Source organism: Ostrea edulis, chromosome 2 (genome assembly GCF_947568905.1).
Source record: "Ostrea edulis chromosome 2, xbOstEdul1.1, whole genome shotgun sequence".
NCBI lineage: Eukaryota > Metazoa > Mollusca > Bivalvia > Ostreida > Ostreidae > Ostrea > Ostrea edulis.
In genome coordinates this window covers 66,573,805-66,597,412 of record NC_079165.1, presented here as the reverse complement: position 1 = coordinate 66,597,412, position 23,608 = coordinate 66,573,805, and the positions used below count along the sequence as shown (strand labels likewise).

Sequence of the window (23,608 nt, the reverse complement as noted above, 5' to 3'; positions counted from 1 at the left end):
AACATTAAAAGTGTCAAATAACAAATGAGAAGATAGTTATTCCCTTAAATCCATGGGCTGTGAACTCATAACTTGCATCTTGGTACCCGATCAGAACTGAAAGCATGCTGTAGATGACTATATACAATGTAACTACAACATGTACAATAAGATAATATTATTTTGAAAATGAGTATGAATAACTTAAAGAGCATTATGAGCAAATGAAACTATAGAACTCTCCTAGCAGGACTAATACCCCCGCAGGGCACATAGGATGGTGGGTTTGTGCTCATTGAAGATAAACACTTCTTTTGACATGAAGGTCGTTGAGAGCAATAATGTAAATGCAAGACTACATATTCTGCAGTAGTGTGGTACTCGGAATATTGAAGATATGCTCAATATAATTTCTGAATAGTAGTGCAGTTTATTTATTTAGGAATATAGGCACATATACAATATAAATACAAGACAATATCACAGAGGAACACATAGTTAAAACAAAAGTTGTTGTTAAATACATAAGATAAAAGGGTAAACTTTACCAGCTATTTGACTTTAAGAGCACAGTGAATAAATTAATGTATATAATCCCTATGAAAGCCATATGGCTTATTTCCAATGGGGTCCTTCTGATCTTATAATATGACTACACAATGTATCATTATTATTAACATAACAAAATAATGCGAACAAGAAAGATATTGAAAAACATTGATTTGAAGCACATAACGGCATAAGAATTCTTTTAAATATCTTACATTTCAACAGTGCTGAGTATTGAAAATTGCTGGAATACAGAGCTTTAAATTGAATAAATAACAACTGTAATAACTATGTACATGTATGAACAAGACAACGTGGATCAATAATACAAGAAGTCACTATCTGCTGTTTTCTTCATTTCATTGAGTAAATGTTTTCTAACTGCAGATTTGAATGAAAATTTATTGTTTATACATTTTATTTGATCAGGGAGACAATTCCAATCTTTGATGCTGTTAAAATAAAATGTTTCTGATTCCATTTTCTCAACCCTTGGTAAAAAGAAATTATATTGAGCTTACTTGATCTAGCTACATGTAGTTGATCTGGATGAACAATTTCTTCTAAAATTATTTTTCAAATAATCTGGGCAATTTTCATGAAAAATATTCGACGTGATTCAGTCAAAGCTGTTTTACTTTATTGCTATAATGTTCAAATACTCCAGCTTTTCAAATACTTCAGTATTGATACTACTTCTAAGAGATAAATCTAATAACTTTGTTTTGAATAATCTGTAGTTTTTTCTTAAGCTTAACAGTCAAACCGAATCGTACCAAGATGTACACGCATAGTCAATATGAGACTGAATTAAAGAATTACAAAGAGATTTCCTGGACAATAGAGATAAACATGATTTATGCCTGTATAATTAAGAATTTCAGGCGATGATTTGCTTTTTTAATAATACCATCAACGATTTGTCCTCCACATAATACATTATCCAAAATAACTCCTAAGTATTTGACACATGATTTACAATCTATCTTAATACCCTTACAGTCTATGGAAAAAGAATGACTATAGATGGATTTAAGCTTGCGTTGTGGTCCAAACAAAATACTTTCAGTTTTTCCCAGATGAAGTGAGAGTTTGTTGTCCACCAATCAGCCATGGCATTTTTCTAACATTAATGATAATTTCTTAGCTATAATGTTTGTATTAGAACGAGAAAATAAAATGGCTGTGTGTCATCTGCATATAATAAAACTTTACAATCAGGATCAATACTTGCACTAAGATCTAGGGGTGAAACGATACAGTACCTTCTCGATGCGATTCGATTTTCGACACTTTAGTCTCAATTCGATGATTTTCGATTCGATACAATAGCATGTACCAAATTCTTTATAATGCTAAGATTTTCTTATGTTTCGTTGTATTTATTGTTCTCTGCAAATAAATTCTACATAATATAAAAGCGTTTAACATAAAGCAACACTCTTTTCACTTGTCCTAAAGCCGAAATGTCGCCATACCCAGAATTTAAACATTGGAGGTGCATTTTTCAACTCGACTGCGTCCATTTTGATACAGCAAAGTTTACTCGTATGTTGATTGGGCAATTTTCAATTCCATTGGCTAATCAGAAACCCTGTTATCAAGAGCAATGTGTGTTATGATTTTAGAACCGTATCGAAGCAAAACAGACCCCGAATAAATCGAACATCGAATCGAGACCACTACATCGCGATTCGGCCGCATCGCAATGCATCGTTTCATCCCTACTAAGATCATTCACATATACATGTACTAGAAATAAAAGACGCCCAAGTAAACTGCCTTGAGACATCCCGCATGTAACATTACATAGAGCAGAATTTGCATTGTTTACATTTACAATTTGTTTTCTCCCAGATAAATATGATTTAAACCATTCAATTGATTTAACGTTGATGACATTCAACTTTACACAGTATTTTATGATCAACTGTATCAAAAGCTTTCTGAAGGTCAAGAAGAAGAATCCTAGTGAAAAGGTTTTTAGCCGATTTTGATTCGATATGATCAGTGAGATGCACTAAACAGCTGTCTGTAGAAAATGAACTTTTGAATCCCGATTGAAAGTCATATAAAATGCTATTATTAATAAGAAAACTTTTGAGTTGATTGTATATTGCTTTTTCTAAAATTTTAGACACAATGTTTAAAATGCTTTTCTGGTTTTAATAGCGCGCTATCACCTTTCTTGAAGAGGTTTAACTTTGGCAATTTTGAGTTCTTCGGGAACTGTTTCTTCCGATATAGACCAATTTATCAAAAATGTAATGGGAAGCTTAATGATAGGTGCTCGATCTTTGAGAAATCTGGCTGGTATCCCAGTATTACATGGATAATTACTATTCAGCTAACATAAGTCAGAAAACAACACATCTTTTATTAACAAAATCATAAACAGACTCAGAGAAAGATAATTGTTAATGTTATCTAGAGATTGTTTTAATGAAAAACAAATGTCTCTCCAGCTTCCCAAGTTGGAAGTGCTCAAAATGAAACCTCCTCCCCTTAATGTACTGCAAGGTATAGAGGAAAAAGCATGAGCAGGAACATGTCTATTGAGATATTATGAACTCCAATAAGCCATATAGGAGAAGTGTTCACAAACTATTTTATGCCCTCCATCCCTTAGATCCACTATAATTTTAAGGAAAACAATTGGATTCTCCTGTCCCTACAATATGCACATCTGCAAATGGCATTGAGGTAATTGTAAAAAGTTTCAAAGTCTATCTGATAAGCCATATAGAAGTGTTCATGAGCTATTTTAACATCCTCCACCCCACTTAGAGATCCACTATAACTTTTAGGAAAATAATTGGATCCTCCCATCCCAACAATATGCACATCTACAAATGGCAATGAAGCAATTTGTACTAAGTTTCAAGTCTATCTGATAAGCCATATAGGAAGATAAGCGTTCACAAGATTTTGTGACAGATAGACGGATGGACAGACAGAAAGTACAAAAACAATATATGTCTCCCCCTAGAAGAGGGGAGACATAATTAAGAGAATTTTGAATGCCACAATTTTGGCTATGCCTAAATATGCACCTTTGAATAACATCAAAAATGTAAAGATTAATTTAAACTGGTGTTGGAATTGTTTTTATTTCTACAGAAACTAGGTATATCTTACATGTAATTAAACATGTAATTAAACGGAATAAACACATACAGACATACTGTCAGATTTAAGATTTGGATTATGTCGGATCGGATCAGTCAATGTTCGATCAGCCTGCTAGGCTAGATATCCACTGTTTATAGGTCTATCGAATGCACTGTATGAATTAACACAAGTTTGTTATCCCTACATAGGGCTAGCCTAGATGTTCGTTCAATTTCATAGCACTATCTTGGATGCAGCAGTCATTTCAAACATCTCCATGATTCAGAACTGGCACTGTGATTAGGAACTGAGCTGACCTATGAACTCAGTAGACCGATATTTACAATTTTCAGATAATTCATTTTTTCATTTGAGTAACTTCTGATCTTTACACAAGAAAAAGACTGAAATTTAAATTATCTTTTTGGATTAAAATTATATCGCCAGCAATCGTTAATGAAAATGTGATCCAAAACTGGGCCACCCCTTAGTAATATAGTGATGCCTGAAAGGACCCTGATTTGGAGATATAATATATACTTAACACAAATTAATCGAGCCCCTGTTATTGGCTATATTTTGTAAGTGACAGTGCAAACGCTAATCCAGACGGGCCGAATCCAGACTCCAAAAGTCCATGGTCAGTTTTTACACATAGCCTAATCAGAATGCGTGTTGAAGTAAAATTAATTTACTTACACCTCTATTTATTGTATACTTACCATCACATGGTGATGATGAGTCCATTTTTAAAAGTACGAACGTCTGTCAGTCAGTTTGTAGCATTTATGTGTCTCCCAAACTCATCTTTCACAATATACAGTACACGACACAAACAGGTGATTTTACAACTTTCCGAAAGTACCCTCACTCGGAAGGCTTCGGAATGTACTTTCGCTTTCATGGTTGCACTTTTTAAAAAGGGGGAAAGAAAACTGTACAGAATATATCTTTTGACCACTGGTAAGATGAATAATAGCGATATATGCCTACATTTTATTTTTAAGACAGCATTCTCTAGATAAAAGTATGTTTTATGATGTGAAATCGATTCAACTTCATGTGAAGTGTCGTCCCGGGCCGTGGGGATCCGGGTTAGGTCCCCAGTACCCCTTGCTTGTCGTAAGAGAACGGTCCTTCGGATGAGGCAGCAAAAATCAAAGCCCCGTGTCATAGCAGGTGTGGCACGTAAAAGACCCCTCCCTGCTCAAAGACCGTAAGCGCCGAGCATAGGGCTGATAAGCCTAAACGATAAATTTTGCAGCCCTTCACTTAATCTCAGCGAGATTCGTCGAGGCTGGATATTTGGATTGACACCTCTTCCGAATCTCAGACCAGTGTCACACAAAGTGATTCAGGAAATTTTGCCTGAACTTAAGCCACTTATTGCGATTAAAATGGGTTAAACTGAATTTCTTGTCCGCTTCAACTTTTCGCCTTGGACATCCTATTAACTCCCTATCACATTGAAACATGCATTTCTTACCTTTACATGGTGTAAATCCCACAGTAAATAAAGTGTTTGCCATTTTTTGAAGCCATTGCAAATGGCCTCCATTTCATATTTACCTTCTGAACACTGGTTTCCCTGAATGGTACAACATAAAGTAATCGGAGGATCTTGCCATGGCATGTGTCAGAAATAACAACACCATTGTCCATAGTTCCAACATTCTACCTGACTTTATTTAAGTTTTAATGTGTGGGATAAATAGCAGAAAAAAATCTGATGAAACCTGAGTGCTTGTCAAATCAACCGTTATGTACAATATGATTTAATTATGTGTATGTTCAGTGGTTAGATAATGAGTAATTTGAAATACATGGAGTAGGGCCTACTATCCAAAATATCAACACTTTCCCCTAATTGCTAATGAGGCAATCAAAGCAGAACTTTACACAAGAAACCAACTTTACGAGTTTGACAAGGCAACATGGAATGATGTGCTTTATGATGTTTTGGTATCAGGCTTTGTTAATGGTCATGGGAATTTCACAATGAATAAAATTCTGCTGGCTAAAAAAACTTTTTACCTACCTACTGACCCTCTGAAATTTAGTGTTGGGAGAGGGGAAACAAACATATTTTTTAAAAATGTCCCAGGGGCGAGCCTAAAAATACTATTGCAAATTTGTTCTTAAGATTATAACCTACCATAATATTTTTTTTAAAATGTTAAGGACATTAAAGCCAAAATTTATGTCAAAATCACTGCATAGATGGAGAAAATAACTTTCAAATTGGAGGTTAATTTCAACAAATAGATTATAATGCAATATGAAAATTGAAAATATGAAGGAAAAAAATACATCGATGTCTCAGCTGGTAATATGCCAGTATCTCAGCCAGTAATACACCATGCAGTGTCTCAGTAATACATCAGTGTCTCAGTAATACAGCAGTGTCTCAGTAATATGCCAGTGTCTCAGTAATACGCCAGTGTCTCAGTAATACGCCAGTGTCTCAGTAATACACCAGTGTCTCAGTCAGTAATACACCAGTGTCTCAGTAATACACCAATGTCTCAGTAAAACACCAGTGTCTCACTCAGTAATACACTAGTGTCTCAGTAATACACCAGTGTCTCAGTAATACACCAGTGTCTCAGTATCAGTAATACACCAGTGTCTCAGTAATACGCCAGTGTCTCAGTAATACACCAGTGTCTCACTCAGTAATACACCAGTGTCTCAGTAATACACCAGTGTCTCAGTAATATGCCAGTGTCTCAGTAATACACCAGTGTCTCACTCAGTAATACACCAGTGTCTCACTCAGTAATACACCAGTGTCTCAGTAATACACCAGTGTCTCAGTAATACGCCAGTGTCTCAGTAATACACCAGTGTCTCACTCAGTAATACACCAGTGTCTCAGTAATACACCAGTGTCTCAGTAATACACCAGTGTCTCAGTAATACACCAGTGTCTCAGTAATACACCAGTGTCTCACTCAGTAATACACCAGTGTCTCACTCAGTAATACACCAGTGTCTCAGTAATACACCAGTGTCTCAGTAATACACTAGTGTCTCAGTAATACGCCAGTGTCTCAGTAATATGCCAGTGTCTCAGTAATACACCAGTGTCTCAGTAATATGCCAGTGTCTCAGTAATACACCAGTGTCTCAGTCAGTAATACACCAGTGTCTCAGTAATATACCAGTGTCTCAGTAATATACCATTGTCTCAGTAATATACCAGTGTCTCAGTAATATACCAGTGTCTCAGTAATACACCAGTGTCTCAGTCAGTAATACACCAGTGTCTCAGTAATATGCCAGTGTCTCAGTAATACACCAGTGTCTCAGTAATACACCAGTGTCTCAGTAATACACCAGTGTCTCAGTAATGCACCAGTGTCTCAGTAATATACCAGTGTCTCAGTAATACACCAGTGTCTCAGTTATGCACCAGTGTCTCAGTAATACACCAGTGTCTCAGTAATACACCAGTGTCTCAGTAATATGCCAGTGTCTCAGTAATACACCAGTGTCTCATTAATGCTCCAGTGTCTCAGTAATATGTCAGTGTCTCAGTAATACACCAGTGTCTCAGTAATACACCAGTGTCTCAGTAATGCACCAGTGTCTCAGTAATATGCCAGTGTCTCAGTAATACACCAGTGTCTCAGTAATATACCATTGTCTCAGTAATACACCAGTGTCTCAGTAATACACCAGTGTCTCAGTAATACACCAGTATCTCAGTCAGTAGTACACCAGTGTCTCAGTAATACACCAGTGTCTCAGTAATACACCAGTGTCTTAGTAGTATACCATTGTCTCAGTAATATGCCAGTGTCTCAGTAATTCACCAGTGTCTCAGTAATGCACCAGTGTTTCAGTAATACGCCAGTGTCTCAGTAATACGCCAGTGTCTCAGTAATACACAGTGTCTCAGTAATACACCAGTGTCTCAGTAATATGCCAGTGTCTCAGTAATACACCAGTGTCTCAGTAATATGCCAGTGTCTCAGTAATACACCAGTGTCTCAGTAATGCACCAGTGTCTCAGTAATATACCAGTGTCTCAGTAATACACCAGTGTCTCAGTAATGCACCAATGTCTCAGTATTATACCAATGTCTCAGTAATACGCCAGTGTCTCAGTCAGTAATACACCAGTGTCTCAGTAATGCACCAGTGTCTCAGTAATATGCCAGTGTCTCAGTAATACACCAGTGTCTCAGTAATACACCAGTGTCTCAGTATCAGTAATACACCAGTGTCTCAGTATCAGTAATACACCAGTGTCTCAGTAATGCACCAATGTCTCAGTAATATACCAGTGTCTCAGTAATACACTAGTGTCTCAGTAATGCACCAATGTCTCAGTAATATACCAATGTCTCAGTAATACACCAGTGTCTCAGTAATACACCAGTGTCTCAGTCAGTAATACACCAGTGTCTCAGTAATATGCCAGTGTCTCAGTAATACACCAGTGTCTCAGTAATACACCAGTGTCTCAGTAATGCACCAGTGTCTCAGTAATACACCAGTGTCTCAGTAATACACCAGTGTCTCAGTAATACACCAGTGTCTCAGTAATACACCAGTGTCTCAGTAATATGCCAGTGTCTCAGTAATATACCATTGTCTCAGTAATACACCAGTGTCTCAGTTATGCACCAGTGTCTCAGTAATACACCAGTGTCTCAGTAATATGCCAGTGTCTCAGTAATATGCCAGTGTCTCAGTAATACACCAGTGTCTCAGTTATGCACCAGTGTCTCATTAATGCACCAATGTCTCAGTAATATGTCAGTGTCTCAGTAATGCACCAGTGTTTCAGTAATACACCAGTGTCTCAGTAATGCACCAGTGTCTCAGTAATGCACCAGTGTCTCAGTAATATACCAGTGTCTCAGTAATATACCAGTGTCTCAGTAATACACCAGTGTCTCAGTAATACACCAGTGTCTCAGTAATATGCCAGTGTCTCAGTAATACACCAGTGTCTCAGTAATATGCCAGTGTCTCAGTAATACACCAGTGTCTCAGTTATGCACCAGTGTCTCATTAATGCACCAGTGTCTCAGTAATATGTCAGTGTTTCAGTAATGCACCAGTGTCTCAGTAATATGCCAGTGTCTCAGTAATATACCATTGTCTCAGTAATACACAAGTGTCTCAGTTATGCACCAGTGTCTCAGTAATACACCAGTGTCTCAGTAATATGCCAGTGTCTCAGTAATATGCCAGTGTCTCAGTAATACACCAGTGTCTCAGTTATGCACCAGTGTCTCATTAATGCACCAGTGTCTCAGTAATATGTCAGTGTCTCAGTAATGCACCAGTGTCTCAGTAATACACCAGTGTCTCAGTAATATGCCAGTGACTCAGTAATATGCCAGTGTCTCAGCAATACACCAGTGTCTCAGTAATATGCCAGTGTCTCAGTAATACACCAGTGTCTCAGTAATATGCCAGTGTCTCAGTAATATACCATTGTCTCAGTAATACACCAGTGTCTCAGTTATGCACCAGTGTCTCAGTAATACACCAGTGTCTCAGTAATATGCCAGTGTCTCAGTAATATGCCAGTGTCTCAGTAATACACCAGTGTCTCAGTTATGCACCAGTGTCTCATTAATGCATCAATGTCTCAGTAATATGTCAGTGTCTCAGTAATGCACCAGTGTTTCAGTAATACACCAGTGTCTCAGTAATGCACCAGTGTCTCAGTAATGCACCAGTGTCTCAGTAATATACCAGTGTCTCAGTAATATACCAGTGTCTCAGTAATACACCAGTGTCTCAGTAATACACCAGTGTCTCAGTAATATGCCAGTGTCTCAGTAATACACCAGTGTCTCAGTAATATGCCAGTGTCTCAGTAATACACCAGTGTCTCAGTTATGCACCAGTGTCTCATTAATGCACCAGTGTCTCAGTAATATGTCAGTGTTTCAGTAATGCACCAGTGTCTCAGTAATATGCCAGTGTCTCAGTAATATACCATTGTCTCAGTAATACACCAGTGTCTCAGTTATGCACCAGTGTCTCAGTAATACACCAGTGTCTCAGTAATATGCCAGTGTCTCAGTAATATGCCAGTGTCTCAGTAATACACCAGTGTCTCAGTAATGCACCAGTGTCTCAGTAATATACCAGTGTCTCAGTAATACACCAGTGTCTCAGTAATATGTCAGTGTCTCAGTAATGCACCAATGTTTCAGTAATACACCAGTGTATCAGTAATACACCAGTGTCTCAGTCAGTAATACACCAGTGTCTCAGTAATACACCAGTGTCTCAGTAATATGCCAGTGTCTCAGTAATACACCAGTGTCTCAGTAATATGCCAGTGTCTCAGTAATATACCAGTGTCTCATTAATATACCAGTGTCTCAGTAATATACCAGTGTCTCAGTCAGTAATACACCAGTGTCTCAGTAATACACCAGTGTCTCAGTAATACAGCAGTGTCTCAGTAATATGCCAGTGTCTCAGTAATACACCAGTGTCTCAGTTATGCACCAGTGTCTCATTAATGCACCAGTGTCTCAGTAATATGTCAGTGTTTCAGTAATGCACCAGTGTCTCAGTAATATGCCAGTGTCTCAGTAATATACCATTGTCTCAGTAATACACAAGTGTCTCAGTTATGCACCAGTGTCTCAGTAATACACCAGTGTCTCAGTAATATGCCAGTGTCTCAGTAATATGCCAGTGTCTCAGTAATACACCAGTGTCTCAGTTATGCACCAGTGTCTCATTAATGCACCAGTGTCTCAGTAATATGTCAGTGTCTCAGTAATGCACCAGTGTCTCAGTAATACACCAGTGTCTCAGTAATATGCCAGTGTCTCAGTAATATGCCAGTGTCTCAGCAATACACCAGTGTCTCAGTAATATGCCAGTGTCTCAGTAATACACCAGTGTCTCAGTAATATGCCAGTGTCTCAGTAATATACCATTGTCTCAGTAATACACCAGTGTCTCAGTTATGCACCAGTGTCTCAGTAATACACCAGTGTCTCAGTAATATGCCAGTGTCTCAGTAATATGCCAGTGTCTCAGTAATACACCAGTGTCTCAGTTATGCACCAGTGTCTCATTAATGCATCAATGTCTCAGTAATATGCCAGTGTCTCAGTAATACACCAGTGTCTCAGTAATGCACCAGTGTCTCAGTAATGCACCAGTGTCTCAGTAATATACCAGTGTCTCAGTAATATACCAGTGTCTCAGTAATACACCAGTGTCTCAGTAATACACCAGTGTCTCAGTAATATGCCAGTGTCTCAGTAATACACCAGTGTCTCAGTAATATGCCAGTGTCAGTAATACACCAGTGTCTCAGTTATGCACCAGTGTCTCATTAATGCACCAGTGTCTCAGTAATATGTCAGTGTTTCAGTAATGCACCAGTGTCTCAGTAATATGCCAGTGTCTCAGTAATATACCATTGTCTCAGTAATACACCAGTGTCTCAGTTATGCACCAGTGTCTCAGTAATACACCAGTGTCTCAGTAATATGCCAGTGTCTCAGTAATATGCCAGTGTCTCAGTAATACACCAGTGTCTCAGTAATTCACCAGTGTCTCAGTAATATACCAGTGTCTCAGTAATACACCAGTGTCTCAGTAATATGTCAGTGTCTCAGTAATGCACCAATGTTTCAGTAATATGCCAGTGTCTCAGTAATATGCCAGTGTCTCAGTAATACACCAGTGTCTCAGTCAGTAATACACCAGTGTCTCAGTAATACACCAGTGTCTCAGTAATATGCCAGTGTCTCAGTAATACACCAGTGTCTCAGTAATATGCCAGTGTCTCAGTAATATACCAGTGTCTCATTAATATACCAGTGTCTCAGTAATATACCAGTGTCTCAGTCAGTAATACACCAGTGTCTCAATAATACACCAGTGTCTCAGTAATACACCAGTGTCTCAGTAATATGCCAGTGTCTCAGTAATATACCAGTGTCTCATTAATATACCAGTGTATCAATAATACACCAGTGTCTCAGTCAGTAATACACCAGTGTCTCAGTAATACACCAGTGTCTCAGTGATATACCATTGTCTCAGTAATATACCATTGTCTCAGTAATACACCAGTGTCTCAGTAATACGCCAGTGTCTCAGTAATACACCAGTGTCTCAGTAATACACCAGTGTCTCAGTAGCACACCAGTGTCTCAGTCAGTGTCAGTAATACACCAGTGTCTCAGTAATGCACCAGTGTATCAGTAATGCACCAGTGTATCAGTAATACACCAGTGTCGCAGCCAGTAATATGCCAGTGTCTCATGGTGATATGCCATTAGGTTTCATAATCACTGAAAACAACATATTTATAATTAAGAGGCTGAGTGTGATGTATTTAGGTTTTTTAGCAATGCCTCATCAACCAAAATACATGTATAGCTGTATGGCAGGTAAATACATGCACAGTGGAATTCATCATTCTCAGTAGGGTACCTCAGTCCTTACAAGAGGGTACCAACTCTTCAAGGTGCCGTCCTTCAAGGTACCACCTTATAAGATACCACCTTATAAGATACCTCCTTATAATGCCTCGTTCACACAAAGAATTTAATTTGCATTAAACGTAAGTTAATGCGAATTAAATCTGAACTGCGTTCACACGGAGATTTTAATGCGCATTAGTTTACTTCGAATTAAAATTGACGTCGCGAATTAATCCGTGTGAACGCTAAGCGAAGCTAATTCGAATTAAATGTAGACGCATGCGTAATGGCCAATTTGGGTCACATGCATCATACCCATGGTCAGCTATATATATTAATGTTAGTTTTGTACGAAAAACTAAGCAAAATGATAATAATCACTAAAAACATGTACAAACAGCATGTCATTAGATAATGTCAGACGTAAATTTGTGCTCTGCATAGGCATACTGAGTAATACATGTGGAAGGAATTGTTTTTAAATACGACAACAATGTTTTAAAATAGTGATAATATGATTTTCTTTTTTACATTTTTTAAAACATATGCCGCTCATTGTTTATTTTTATACCATATGACGTCATAGTAGACTTATAATACGTATTAGTAATTAAAAATTACGTCATAACAGTAGTCAGCGGAATGGTGAAAAAGACGTTCCGAAGTTTAAAATTGTGCCCATGAAGAAACAATATATTGTCTAGATTGAATGCTGGTTGTCGGAGGAAATAACAAGTAATTTCTTGGGAACATATAAATAAACACGACAAAAAACTCCTTATGTGTAGATCAGAATTATGTATGTAGGCCTAAATTGTATACTACATGTAGGCCTATATAGCGTTTTGAACAAAGAATTATGTATAGATCTACACAATATTCATTAAAATATCTATAAAAATAATTTTCAATAACATAGTCTATTCTTTAATTTATTTCGCGCACCCTTTAATAGAGATGCATACGAATTTAATGCGCATTAGTTTACTTCGCATTAAATATTACCGCCGTGTGAACGCTATTTAATTCGAATTAATTTAATGCGCATCCGTGTGAACGAGGCATAAGATACCACCTTATAAGATACCTCCTTTCAGGGCAAAAGCCTTAAATGCAAGGTACCATCTTACAAGGTGCCACCTTATAAGGAACCTTCTTTAATATGACACCAGGTTACAAACTGCCTCTTTATGAAATGCTGCCTTACAAGATAACCTCTCACATGGTACGGCCTTTAACAGAGTCTAAGGTGTGATGTGAAATAATACAATGTTTACATCATACCAATTCAAGGTCATGCATGCTCTAACATTATAACATTTTTCTCAAGTCTGTGAACCTTGCATGTTCAGAACTTTAGTTGTGAAATAATGATATTCTAGAGATTGTTTCAATCTTTATTTTATCATATCTGTTCCTGAAAAAAAAGATTATTTATTGTGTTTATTTAATCCACTTAGAGATTATAGTTCATGTGTTATCTTTCAGATTAGATATGTAAATGAGTCCCTCCGGCATTCACGTCAACAAAACTTTGATCCTAGTTATCTTCTCTATCATTGTCGGGATTGTCATATTCAAAAACTACAAATACATTGGCACTTTTCTGAAGTTTGACGAAAAGAGGGAAGAAATGAGCAAGATCCCACAGGATGCCCTCGACCATGCCAAAACTTTGAAAGTTGAAAACTACAAGGTTAAAGTTGAGTTGAAGGATGGCAAGGTTTGTAGCATTTTTTACCCAGAGTAAAGGTTTTGAAGAGTATGGGTTTTTTAAAATCAGGATTTAATTTTTTATTACTATATATTTTGTGTACAAGATTTAAGTTGGATTTCTTATTGTCAAACTTTAATGAATTATATTTTGCTTGAAAATCTTGGTTTCTGTTTAGTTTCAAGGTCAATTTTAGTCATTTTAAAAATCCATTTGTGTAAGATTGAAATTACAGTTCTGTTTTTAAAATGATATCATGCATTATAAATTAAAGATCTGGTTTCCTTTTGGTTTCAAGATGAAACATCACAGATAAAGTAACTGGAAGGAATAGTCTATATTCCATATTTTAAGCTCACATGAGTTGAAAGCTCAAGTTAGCTTTTCTGATTACATTTTGTCCATGAATCATCAGTCCATCTGTCTGTTTGTATGTAAATTTTTAACATTTTTGACTTCTTCTCAAGAACCACAAGGCTAATGTCATCCCTCAGAAACCACAAGGCTAATATCACCTTAACTTGCCACAAAAATTGCTTGGGTAAAGGGGATTCAAGCTTGTTTAAATGAAGTGTCATGCCCTTTTTGGAGTGGAGATAATTAAGAATTAGTAGAAGTGTTGTGGTATCATTTATTGCAATCCTCTAAGGAACCACTAACTGGGCCAAATTCAAACAAACTTGGCAGAAATTATCCTTAGGAAATGATGATTCATTTTGTTCCGGCTATGCTCTCTCCAAAGGGGAAATGAAATGCATAAACAGGGTGGGGTCATTTAAAAACCTTCTTCTACAGAACCACTGGGCTAGAAAAGTTGAAACTTTCATGAAAGCTTTCTGACATAGTGTAGATTTAAGATTGTTCAAATCATAGCCCCAAGGGGTAGGGTGGGGTCAATCCGGCCATAATAGGGGTCAAAGTTTTACATGGAAATATATAGGATAACAAAAGAACCAAGAGGCATTCAAAGGGGATTAACGAACACATGGAAGGACATGGACTTTGCTGACGACATTAGTCTGTTTTCACACACATACCAACACATGCAAATGAAATCTGATGATATAAGTGAAGTAGCAAAGAAAATAGGACTAAAAATAAATGACAAAAAGACCAAAATCATGAAGATCAACTGCCGTAACACAAGTAACATCGTCATGGATGGACAGCCAATTGAAGAGGTATCAGATTTTTGTTATCTTGGCAGCACTCTTAGTAGTGGTGGAGAAGTGATGAAAGAAGTGAATATTAGAATAGGGAAAGCAATATCAGCCTTTAATAAACTGTCCAACATCTGGAAGTCGAGAAAAATATCCTACAAGACAAAGATAAGGTTATATAAAAGCAACATAAGATCAGTTTTGCTATACGGCGCAGAAACATGGAGAACAAACAGGGAAATTGAAAGGAAACTGAGAGGAGTAGAAGGCAGGCTACTAAGGAAGATCATGAACATCAAATGGACAGAGTATCGAACATCAAACTCAAAGAAAGAATAGGAATCAATAACATCAATGATGAAATTAAGAAGAGAAGGTGGAGATTTACAGGACATATACTAAGAATGGATAACACCAGGCATGTAAAAAGAGCACTGAGGTGGACACCGGTTGGCAAAAGGAAGGCCAAAGGGTACATGGAGGAGGACGCTTGAAGGGAGATGAAAGAGTTGGGATACAGTTGGGGTGAATTTGAAAGAAAGGCAAAGGACAGAGCTGGTTGGTGGACCCTGTCGGAAGCCTTATGTGTTACCTAACATGAAGAGGATAACGATATAGGATAAATCTTTAAAATTCTTCTTCTCAAGAACAATAGGGCCACTATTACTCATATGAATATGCGAGCGTTCGCAGGTAGTACAGATACAAATTATGGTCCCCTGGGTTAGGGTGATATATAGGAAAAATCTTCTCTAGAACAGTATGGCCATGATTAGTCATAATAATATGCAAGCATTCCTAGGTAGTGTACTTTGAAATAAGTTCAAATCATGACCCCTTGGGGTAGGATGGGGCCACAATAGGAGTTCAAAGTTTTATATGGGAATATATAGGGAAACATTTTTAAAAATCTTCTCAAGAACAGCAGGGCCATGATTTAGTCATATTGATATGCAAGCATCTTAATGTAGTGTAAATTTAAATTTGTTCAATATTCAGGGACCCCAGAAGTAGGGTGTGGCCATAAAACAAGAACAAGTCTTGATATGGGAATGAATAGGAAATGAAACAAATTCTTTTTAAGATTATCAGGACCACACTAAATCATATCAAATTGCAAATGTTTCTAAGTTGTGTTGATTCAATTCTTTTTTTTTTATTCCCCTATGACTAAAGTTGGGTGGTTGGGGTTATATTTTATGTATTGTCCAGTGTTTGAAACTTGCTCATAAGTTTTTAATGGTGAGTGATAGGGCTCTCATATTTCATATTTGTATTCATTGTGACAAAACCTTACTTTTGGTGTCAAAGTTTGACCTTGTGACTTTGACCTTTGAATTTGACTTACTTTTAAGAAAACCTAACCTAGGCAATTACTCCTCAACTATTATGGGTAGGACTTTCATATTTAATATATAGATTCCTTATTGGAAGAAATTTCATTTTATGCCATAGCCATGATGTTTGACCATATGACCATGGCCTTAAAGTTTAACCCAAATTTTAAAACTTTAACCTTGCTCACAACTTTTCAATGCCGAGTGATATATCTTTCATTTTAGCACACCTGAGCTGAAAGCTCAAGAGAGTTTTTCCTTGGATGAAAGACTTTTAAGCTTGTTCAGGTGTAGCTGCAGAACTGTAGCTCTCTGAAAAAATATTTTATGTCAAAATATTTTTTCAGAGAGCTACAGTTCTGCAGCTAGTTCAGGTGAAGGGTCATACCCCCTTCAAATGGTAGATAATGACACAAATGCAAAAATAGGGTGGGGTCATTTAAAAAATCTTCTCAAGTAATGTTAGTCATATTGATATGCAAGCATCATCAGGTAGAGTAGATTCCAGTTTATTGAAATCATGGCCCTGGAGGGCTAAGGATGGGGCCTCATTATAAAGGATTCAGATAATTACATGGCAATGTGTGAGGACTTTTTTTTCAAAATCTTCATCTCATGACCAGCAAGTCCATGATTTGTCATATTGATATGCAACCATCCTCATGCAGGTACTGCAGATTGAAGTTTCTTCAAAACGTGGCCTGGGAGATGTTTAGTTTGGAACCTCCCTCATTAGCCTGGGAATCAAAATTTGACATATATGGGATACATATTATCTTTGAAAATTTTGTTATCAAAACCATTGGCCATGATTATTCATTAATTATCAAGCATGACTGGGCTTCAATAAGAATTCAGTTTTACATTGAATAATATATATATATTCAGTTTTACATTGGAGAATATATAGAAAATTTGGGGGAAAATATTTTTAAGAGTAACAGGGCAACACTAAATCAAGTCAGTGATATGCAAACATGTCCAAGATGTGAAAATTTTCTTTCATGGACCCTGGGGTTAAGTTGGGGTATAAAACCAGGAATGAAATATGACCTCATACATGGGGAAATATAGGGGGATGTTTTTAAAAAATCTTCTCCAGAACAGCAAGGCCATGTTAGTCATATTGATTTTGAAGTATCCCCATGTTGTGTGGATTCAAGTTTGGTAAAATCATAATCCCATAGGGCTAGGTTTGGGTCATAATATGGGGTAAAATATTTGTCATGGGATTGAAAAGGGTGAGAATTTTCTAATAAAGAACTGCAGGTTCATTGTGGCATAGACAAGAGTTGTGGCCCATGTGCCTCGATCTTATTATTATTTTCAAAAAAAGTAAAAGCTGTGTTTGTTTTATTCTACAGAGTGTTCAGATCGTTGTCCGTGAGGTCATTTCACAACCTGGAGTAACTGATATTCTCTTCCTCCATGGACAGGCATTTTCTTCAGAGGATTGGGAAAAAATCAACACCCTGAGGATATTTTCTGCTCTTGGATACCATCCAGTGGCTGTAGACCTACCCGAGGGTAATAGAGTTTTATTTCCAGTGGCAAGATAGGGACTGATGACTGTTAGAAGTTAGTCTTTGTGATGTTGTAGAGGCATAGTCAGTCTTTGGCTGGGTGATGTGAGCTAGCTTATATGATGTTGTAGAGGCTTGGTCAGTCTTTGTGGTGTTGTAGAGGCATGTTCAGTCTTTGTTTGGTGTGTTGTAGAGGCATGGTCAGTCTTTGTGGTGTTGTAGGGGCATGGTCAGTCTTTGTGGTGTTGTAGAGGCTTGGTCTTTGTGGTGTTGTAGAGGCATGGTCAGTCTTTGTGGTGTTGTAGAGGCATGGTCAGTCTTTGTCGTGTTGTTGAGGCATGGTCAGTCTTTGTGGTGTTGTAGAGGCATTGTCAGTCTTTGTTTGTGATGTTGTAGAGGCATGGTCACTATTTGTTTGTGGTGTTGTAGAGGAATGGTCAGTCTTTGTTTGTGATGTTGTAGAGGCATGGTCAGTCTTTGTTTGTGATGTTGTAGGGGCATGGTCAGTCTTTGTTTGGTGTGTTGTAGAGGCTTGGTCAGTCTTTGTGATGTTGTAGAGGCATGGTCAGTCTTTGTTTGTGGTGTTGTAGAGTCTTGGTCAGTCTTTGTTTGGTGTGTTGTAGATGCATGGTCAGTCTTTGTTTGTGATGTTGTAGAGGCATGGTCAGTCTTTGTTTGGTGTGTTGTAGAGGCATGGTCAGTCTTTGTTTGGTGTGTTGTAGAGGCATGGTCAGTCTTTGTGGTGTTGTAGAGGCATGGTCAGTCTTTGTTTGTGATGTTGTAGAGGCATGGTCAGTCTTTGTTTGTGATGTTGTAGAGGCATGGTCAGTCTTTGTTTGGTGTGTTGTAGAGGTATGGTCAGTCTTTGTTTGGTGTGTTGTAGAGGCATGGTTAGTCTTTGTGGTGTTGTAGAGGCATGGCCAGTCTTTGTTTGTGGTGTTGTAGAGTCTTGGTCAGTCTTTGTGGTGTTGTAGAGGCATGACCAGTCTTTGTGGTGTTGTAGAGGCATGGTCAGTCTTTGTTTGTGGTGTTGTAGAGGCATGGTCAGTCTTTGTTTGTGGTGTTGTAGAGGCATGGTCAGTCTTTGTAGTGTTGTATAGGCATGGTCAGTCTTTGTGGTGTTGTACAGGCATGGTCAGTCTTTGTTTGGTGTGTTGTAGAGTCTTGGTCAGTCTTTGTGGTGTTGTAGAAGCATGGTCAGTCTTTGTAGTGTTGTTGAGGCATGGTCAGTCTTTGTGGTGTTGTAGAGGCATGGTCAGTCTTTGTAGTGTTGTTGAGGCATGGTCAGTCTTTGTGGTGTTGTAGAGGCATTGTCAGTCTTTGTGGTGTTGTAGAGGCATGGTCAGTCTTTGTGGTGTTGTAGAGGTATGGTCAGTCTTTGTTTGGTGTGTTGTAGAGGCATGGTCAGTCTTTGTGGTGTTGTAGAGGCATGGTCAGTCTTTGTTTGTGATGTTGTAGAGGCATGGTCAGTCTTTGTGGTGTTGTAGAGGCATGGTCAGTCTTTGTGGTGTTGTAGGGGCATGGTCAGTCTTTGTGGTGTTGTAGAGTCTTGGTCTTTGTGGTGTTGTAGAGGCATGGTCAGTCTTTGTGGTGTTGTAGAGGCATGGTCAGTCTTTGTGGTGTTGTTGAGGCATGGTCAGTCTTTGTGGTGTTGTAGAGGCATTGTCAGTCTTTGTTTGTGATGTTGTAGAGGCATGGTCACTATTTGTTTGTGGTGTTGTAGAGGAATGGTCAGTCTTTGTTTGTGATGTTGTAGAGGCATGGTCAGTCTTTGTTTGTGATGTTGTAGGGGCATGGTCAGTCTTTGTTTGGTGTGTTGTAGATGCATGGTCAGTCTTTGTTTGTGATGTTCTAGAGGCAGGGTCAGTCTTTGTGATGTTGTAGAGGCATGTTCAGTCTTTGTTTGTGGTGTTGTAGAGTCTTGGTCAGTCTTTGTTTGGTGTGTTGTAGATGCATGGTCAGTCTTTGTTTGTGATGTTGTAGAGGCATGGTCAGTCTTTGTTTGGTGTGTTGTAGAGGCATGGTCAGTCTTTGTTTGGTGTGTTGTAGAGGCATGGTCAGTCTTTGTGGTGTTGTAGAGGCATGGTCAGTCTTTGTTTGTGATGTTGTAGAGGCATGGTCAATCTTTGTTTGTGATGTTGTAGAGGCATGGTCAGTCTTTGTTTGGTGTGTTGTAGAGGTATGGTCAGTCTTTGTTTGGTGTGTTGTAGAGGCATGGTTAGTCTTTGTGGTGTTGTAGAGACATGGTCAGTCTTTGTTTGTGGTGTTGTAGAGTCTTGGTCAGTCTTTGTGGTGTTGTAGAGGCATGGTCAGTCTTTGTTTGGTGTGTTGTAGAGGCATGGTCAGTCTTTGTTTGTGGTGTTGTAGAGGCATGGTCAGTCTTTGTAGTGTTGTATAGACATGGTCAGTCTTTGTGGTGTTGTACAGGCATGGTCAGTCTTTGTTTGGTGTGTTGTAGAGGCATGGTCAGTCTTTGTGGTGTTGTAGAAGCATGGTCAGTCTTTGTAGTGTTGTTGAGGCATGGTCAGTCTTTGTGGTGTTGTAGAGGCATGGTCAGTCTTTGTAGTGTTGTTGAGGCATGGTCAGTCTTTGTGGTGTTGTAGAAGCATTGTCAGTCTTTGTGGTGTTGTAGAGGCATGGTCAGTCTTTGTGGTGTTGTAGAGGTATGGTCAGTCTTTGTTTGGTGTGTTGTAGAGGCATGGTCAGTCTTTGTGGTGTTGTAGAGGCATGGTCAGTCTTTGTTTGTGATGTTGTAGAGGCATGGTCAGTCTTTGTGGTGTTGTAGAGGCATGGTCAGTCTTTGTTTGGTGTGTTGTAGAGGCATGGTCAGTCTTTGTTTGTGGTGTTGTAGAGGCATGGTCAGTCTTTGTGGTGTTGTAGAGGCATGGTCAGTCTTTGTTTGGTGTGTTGTAGAGGCATGGTCAGTCTTTGTTTGGTGTGTTGTAGAGGCATGGTCAGTCTTTGTTTGTGGTGTTGTAGAGGCATGGTCAGTCTTTGTTTGGTGTGTTGTAGAGGCATGGTCAGTCTTTGTTTGTGGTGTTGTAGAGGCATGGTCAGTCTTTGGCTGGGTGATTGGAGCTAGCTTTGTTTATGGTGCTGTAGAGACATGGTCAGTCTTTGGCTGTGTGACTGCTTCTCATTACACAGAAATTAAAATTGGGGAGTCTCGATGGACGTTTGCAATCCCTGCTCATGTCTGAAGTCCTACACTATATTAATTATTGTCAATATTTTCCTGTAAAACAGCTGAATAGTCATGCAGGCATTTCATCTTTCCTTAGTCAGATGGTTAAGTGTAATTTGAAAGACATTTAAGAAAAGAAACATATTTCATTTTTGAAAATACACACGTCTCGGGGTATGAACTGCAATGCTTCACACTAGCATACTGCACGAAGTGTGTTAGCACTCTCTTAAAAGTATACCGGTGGAAGTGTTGAAGTTCATACCCTCATGTATTTTGGCATTTCATAAAGGTGTGACCTTGACCTTGGAGTTTGACCTACTTTTTAAAAACTTTTACCTTGCTAATAACATTTGAACAGTAAAAGCTAGAACTTTGATATTTCATATGAGTATTCCTTGTGACAAGACCTTTCCGTTGGTACTAAACCTTTTGACCTTGATATTTGACCTACTTTTTAAAAAATTGACATTGGTCATATCTTCTAAATGGTAAATATTATAGAGCTTTCATATTGCACATGAGCGTTTCTTGTGACAAGATCTTTCTACTGGTACCAAGATATTTGTCCTTGTGACTTTGGCCATCTTTGGAATTGGCCATTATCGGGGGCATTTGTGTTTCACAAACACACCTTGTTTAAGCATGGTACATACTTTGTGTAACCAATTCCTCTATAACATATTCTAAAGCAACCCAGCCATTGAATCGATTTTTACATTCTAATTTCATTTCTGTCAGAATTCCCAGCAATTAAAATACTATAATAGACATACACTTTGTACTATATTGATGAAGGTTAATTCGTTTGCACATTGTTTACAACTGCAATGTGCATTCATGAGGAAATGGCTATCATTACAATTTGTAAAGATATCAAAGGCAAAAACACTGGAAATGTAAATATTTGCATGTATAGTCAGTGAGTCTGTTTAGTGAATGTAATATATTCAGCAAAAATTACGTAAAATACAGTCGTAATATTTGAAAAATTATGTGATACATTTTGTAGGAGGTAAGACTCAAAGTGAGAAGACTGATGTCGGAGACAAGGGAATGTTTTTGGAGAAACTGATTTCTACCCTGAAATTGAAATCCCCAGTCATTATCAGTCCGTCTATGAGTGGGAGCTACTCTCTACCTTATCTCTTCAAGGACCCTTCAGCTGTAAAACAGCGCTCCAGAGGGTTTGTCCCTGTAGCACCAGTACACACAAAGGAGTTCACCCCAGAGCAGTACAAAAATCTCCCAGTAAGTTTTCAGATTGATCAGTTAATGACTCCCATGGGGTTGTTACAGCGTGATGTATAATAATGGTAGATTTGTCAAAATAAAATTTCTTTGTTTCAGTTTTATAAAGACAGAGATTAGCCAACTCATTTATTGAATTGGAAATGAATAAGCCAGTCCAGCCTGTATTACCTTTTTATGACATCACTAATACTTGGTAGAACAACACTCCCTTTGAAATTTTACCTACTGATAAGATCAAAATTTGTCAAATTATGCTTTATCAGTTTTCCATGACTGCATTAAAAGTAATGCACATATATTCGGCCAAGAGATACTTCCCTTTATGTGTAGATAGATATAATCACAGTTCAAATTTGATTTTCAAAACACGTCTGTTCCAGATTCCATCTGCCATTGTCTATGGAGAGAATGACCAAACGATTGGTCCAGTCTCTACTAAAAATTTAAAGAACCTGCCTAACAGTAAACTCAACATGATAAAAGGGGCAGGCCACGCAGCATGGATAGACAAACCAGAAGAGTTTCATCTCATCTTGTACAAGTTCCTTCTTAGTCTGAGCAGTGATAACTGATTTCATTAAAAGGGAGACATTCTTGGGTCTTGGGGAGGGTATGATCATTATTTTCTTTTGTTTCATGGTGCAAGTTTGATTTTTTTTTATTTTTAGTAGTCTGTGTTCTGGATTGCTGGTGCTCAATTTTTCTTGTGTATTTCATGCTTAAATTGCATTCTGTGTAAATTTTTCAGTGTATTTTTCAAGGTCAAGATTTAACAATTGATTGTGTAAACAGTATGATCTTTTTTTTCCCCCAAACTTTCAAGATGCCTGCTGAATGAAGTTACAGTGATATAATGATTTTGAATCCTGCATGCTTATGGTTACTGTAAGAAAGAGTGTGTTTGTTATATATTTTTAGGCAGTTGTATTAAAAAGGAGAGGTATATATACATTGAAGAAGAATTTCATTTTGTTTTTAACAACTCTATGGTATAAACATTTGAGACATTTACATTTCAAGAAATGTCATGTGAATCCAAGTGCTTTAAACTCTTAAAATTTTAATATATTTAGTTCTCAAAATCTAAAGGAGTTATGTAGTTTTGGAGAAGTTTTGTGCAAAGCTACAAATGTACAGAAAAACGATATCCAGTGCAGTAGTATATTATCTGTTTTATGATATGTACACATGTTAAAAATGATGTTCAGTGATTAAATGTGTTCTATGTATTTGTCTTTTATTAGTGTGTATGCATAATTTTGAAATCACTTGAAAGTAACCTTTTTGCAAGTTTACTGCATCGAATGCATCACCGTACATAGTATTCTAGTTACTGGTATTTACTTCACATAAAGATATTCATGAAAA

At 37.7% G+C, this 23,608-nt stretch overlaps 2 protein-coding genes across 2 annotated transcripts in view; one reads left to right on the top strand and one right to left on the bottom strand.

Moving 5' to 3' along the window:
* LOC125680301 (serine/threonine-protein phosphatase 2A activator-like) overlaps positions 1–4,501 on the bottom strand; it is a 19,446-nt gene extending 14,945 nt beyond the window's left edge. The window contains exon 1 of the mRNA XM_048919770.2: positions 4,362–4,501. Coding sequence (XP_048775727.2) covers positions 4,362–4,386 — 25 coding nt within the window. The 5' untranslated portion in view covers positions 4,387–4,501. The remainder of the gene's footprint in view (positions 1–4,361) is intronic.
* On the top strand, positions 4,496–23,608 carry LOC125680302 (putative protein-lysine deacylase ABHD14B). The gene is made up of 5 exons (XM_048919771.2): positions 4,496–4,602; positions 13,557–13,791; positions 17,644–17,806; positions 21,999–22,237; positions 22,621–23,608. The coding sequence occupies exons 2-5, from the start codon at positions 13,570–13,572 to the stop codon at positions 22,810–22,812; spliced, it is 816 nt and encodes a 271-aa protein (XP_048775728.1). The 5' UTR covers positions 4,496–4,602; positions 13,557–13,569; the 3' UTR covers positions 22,813–23,608.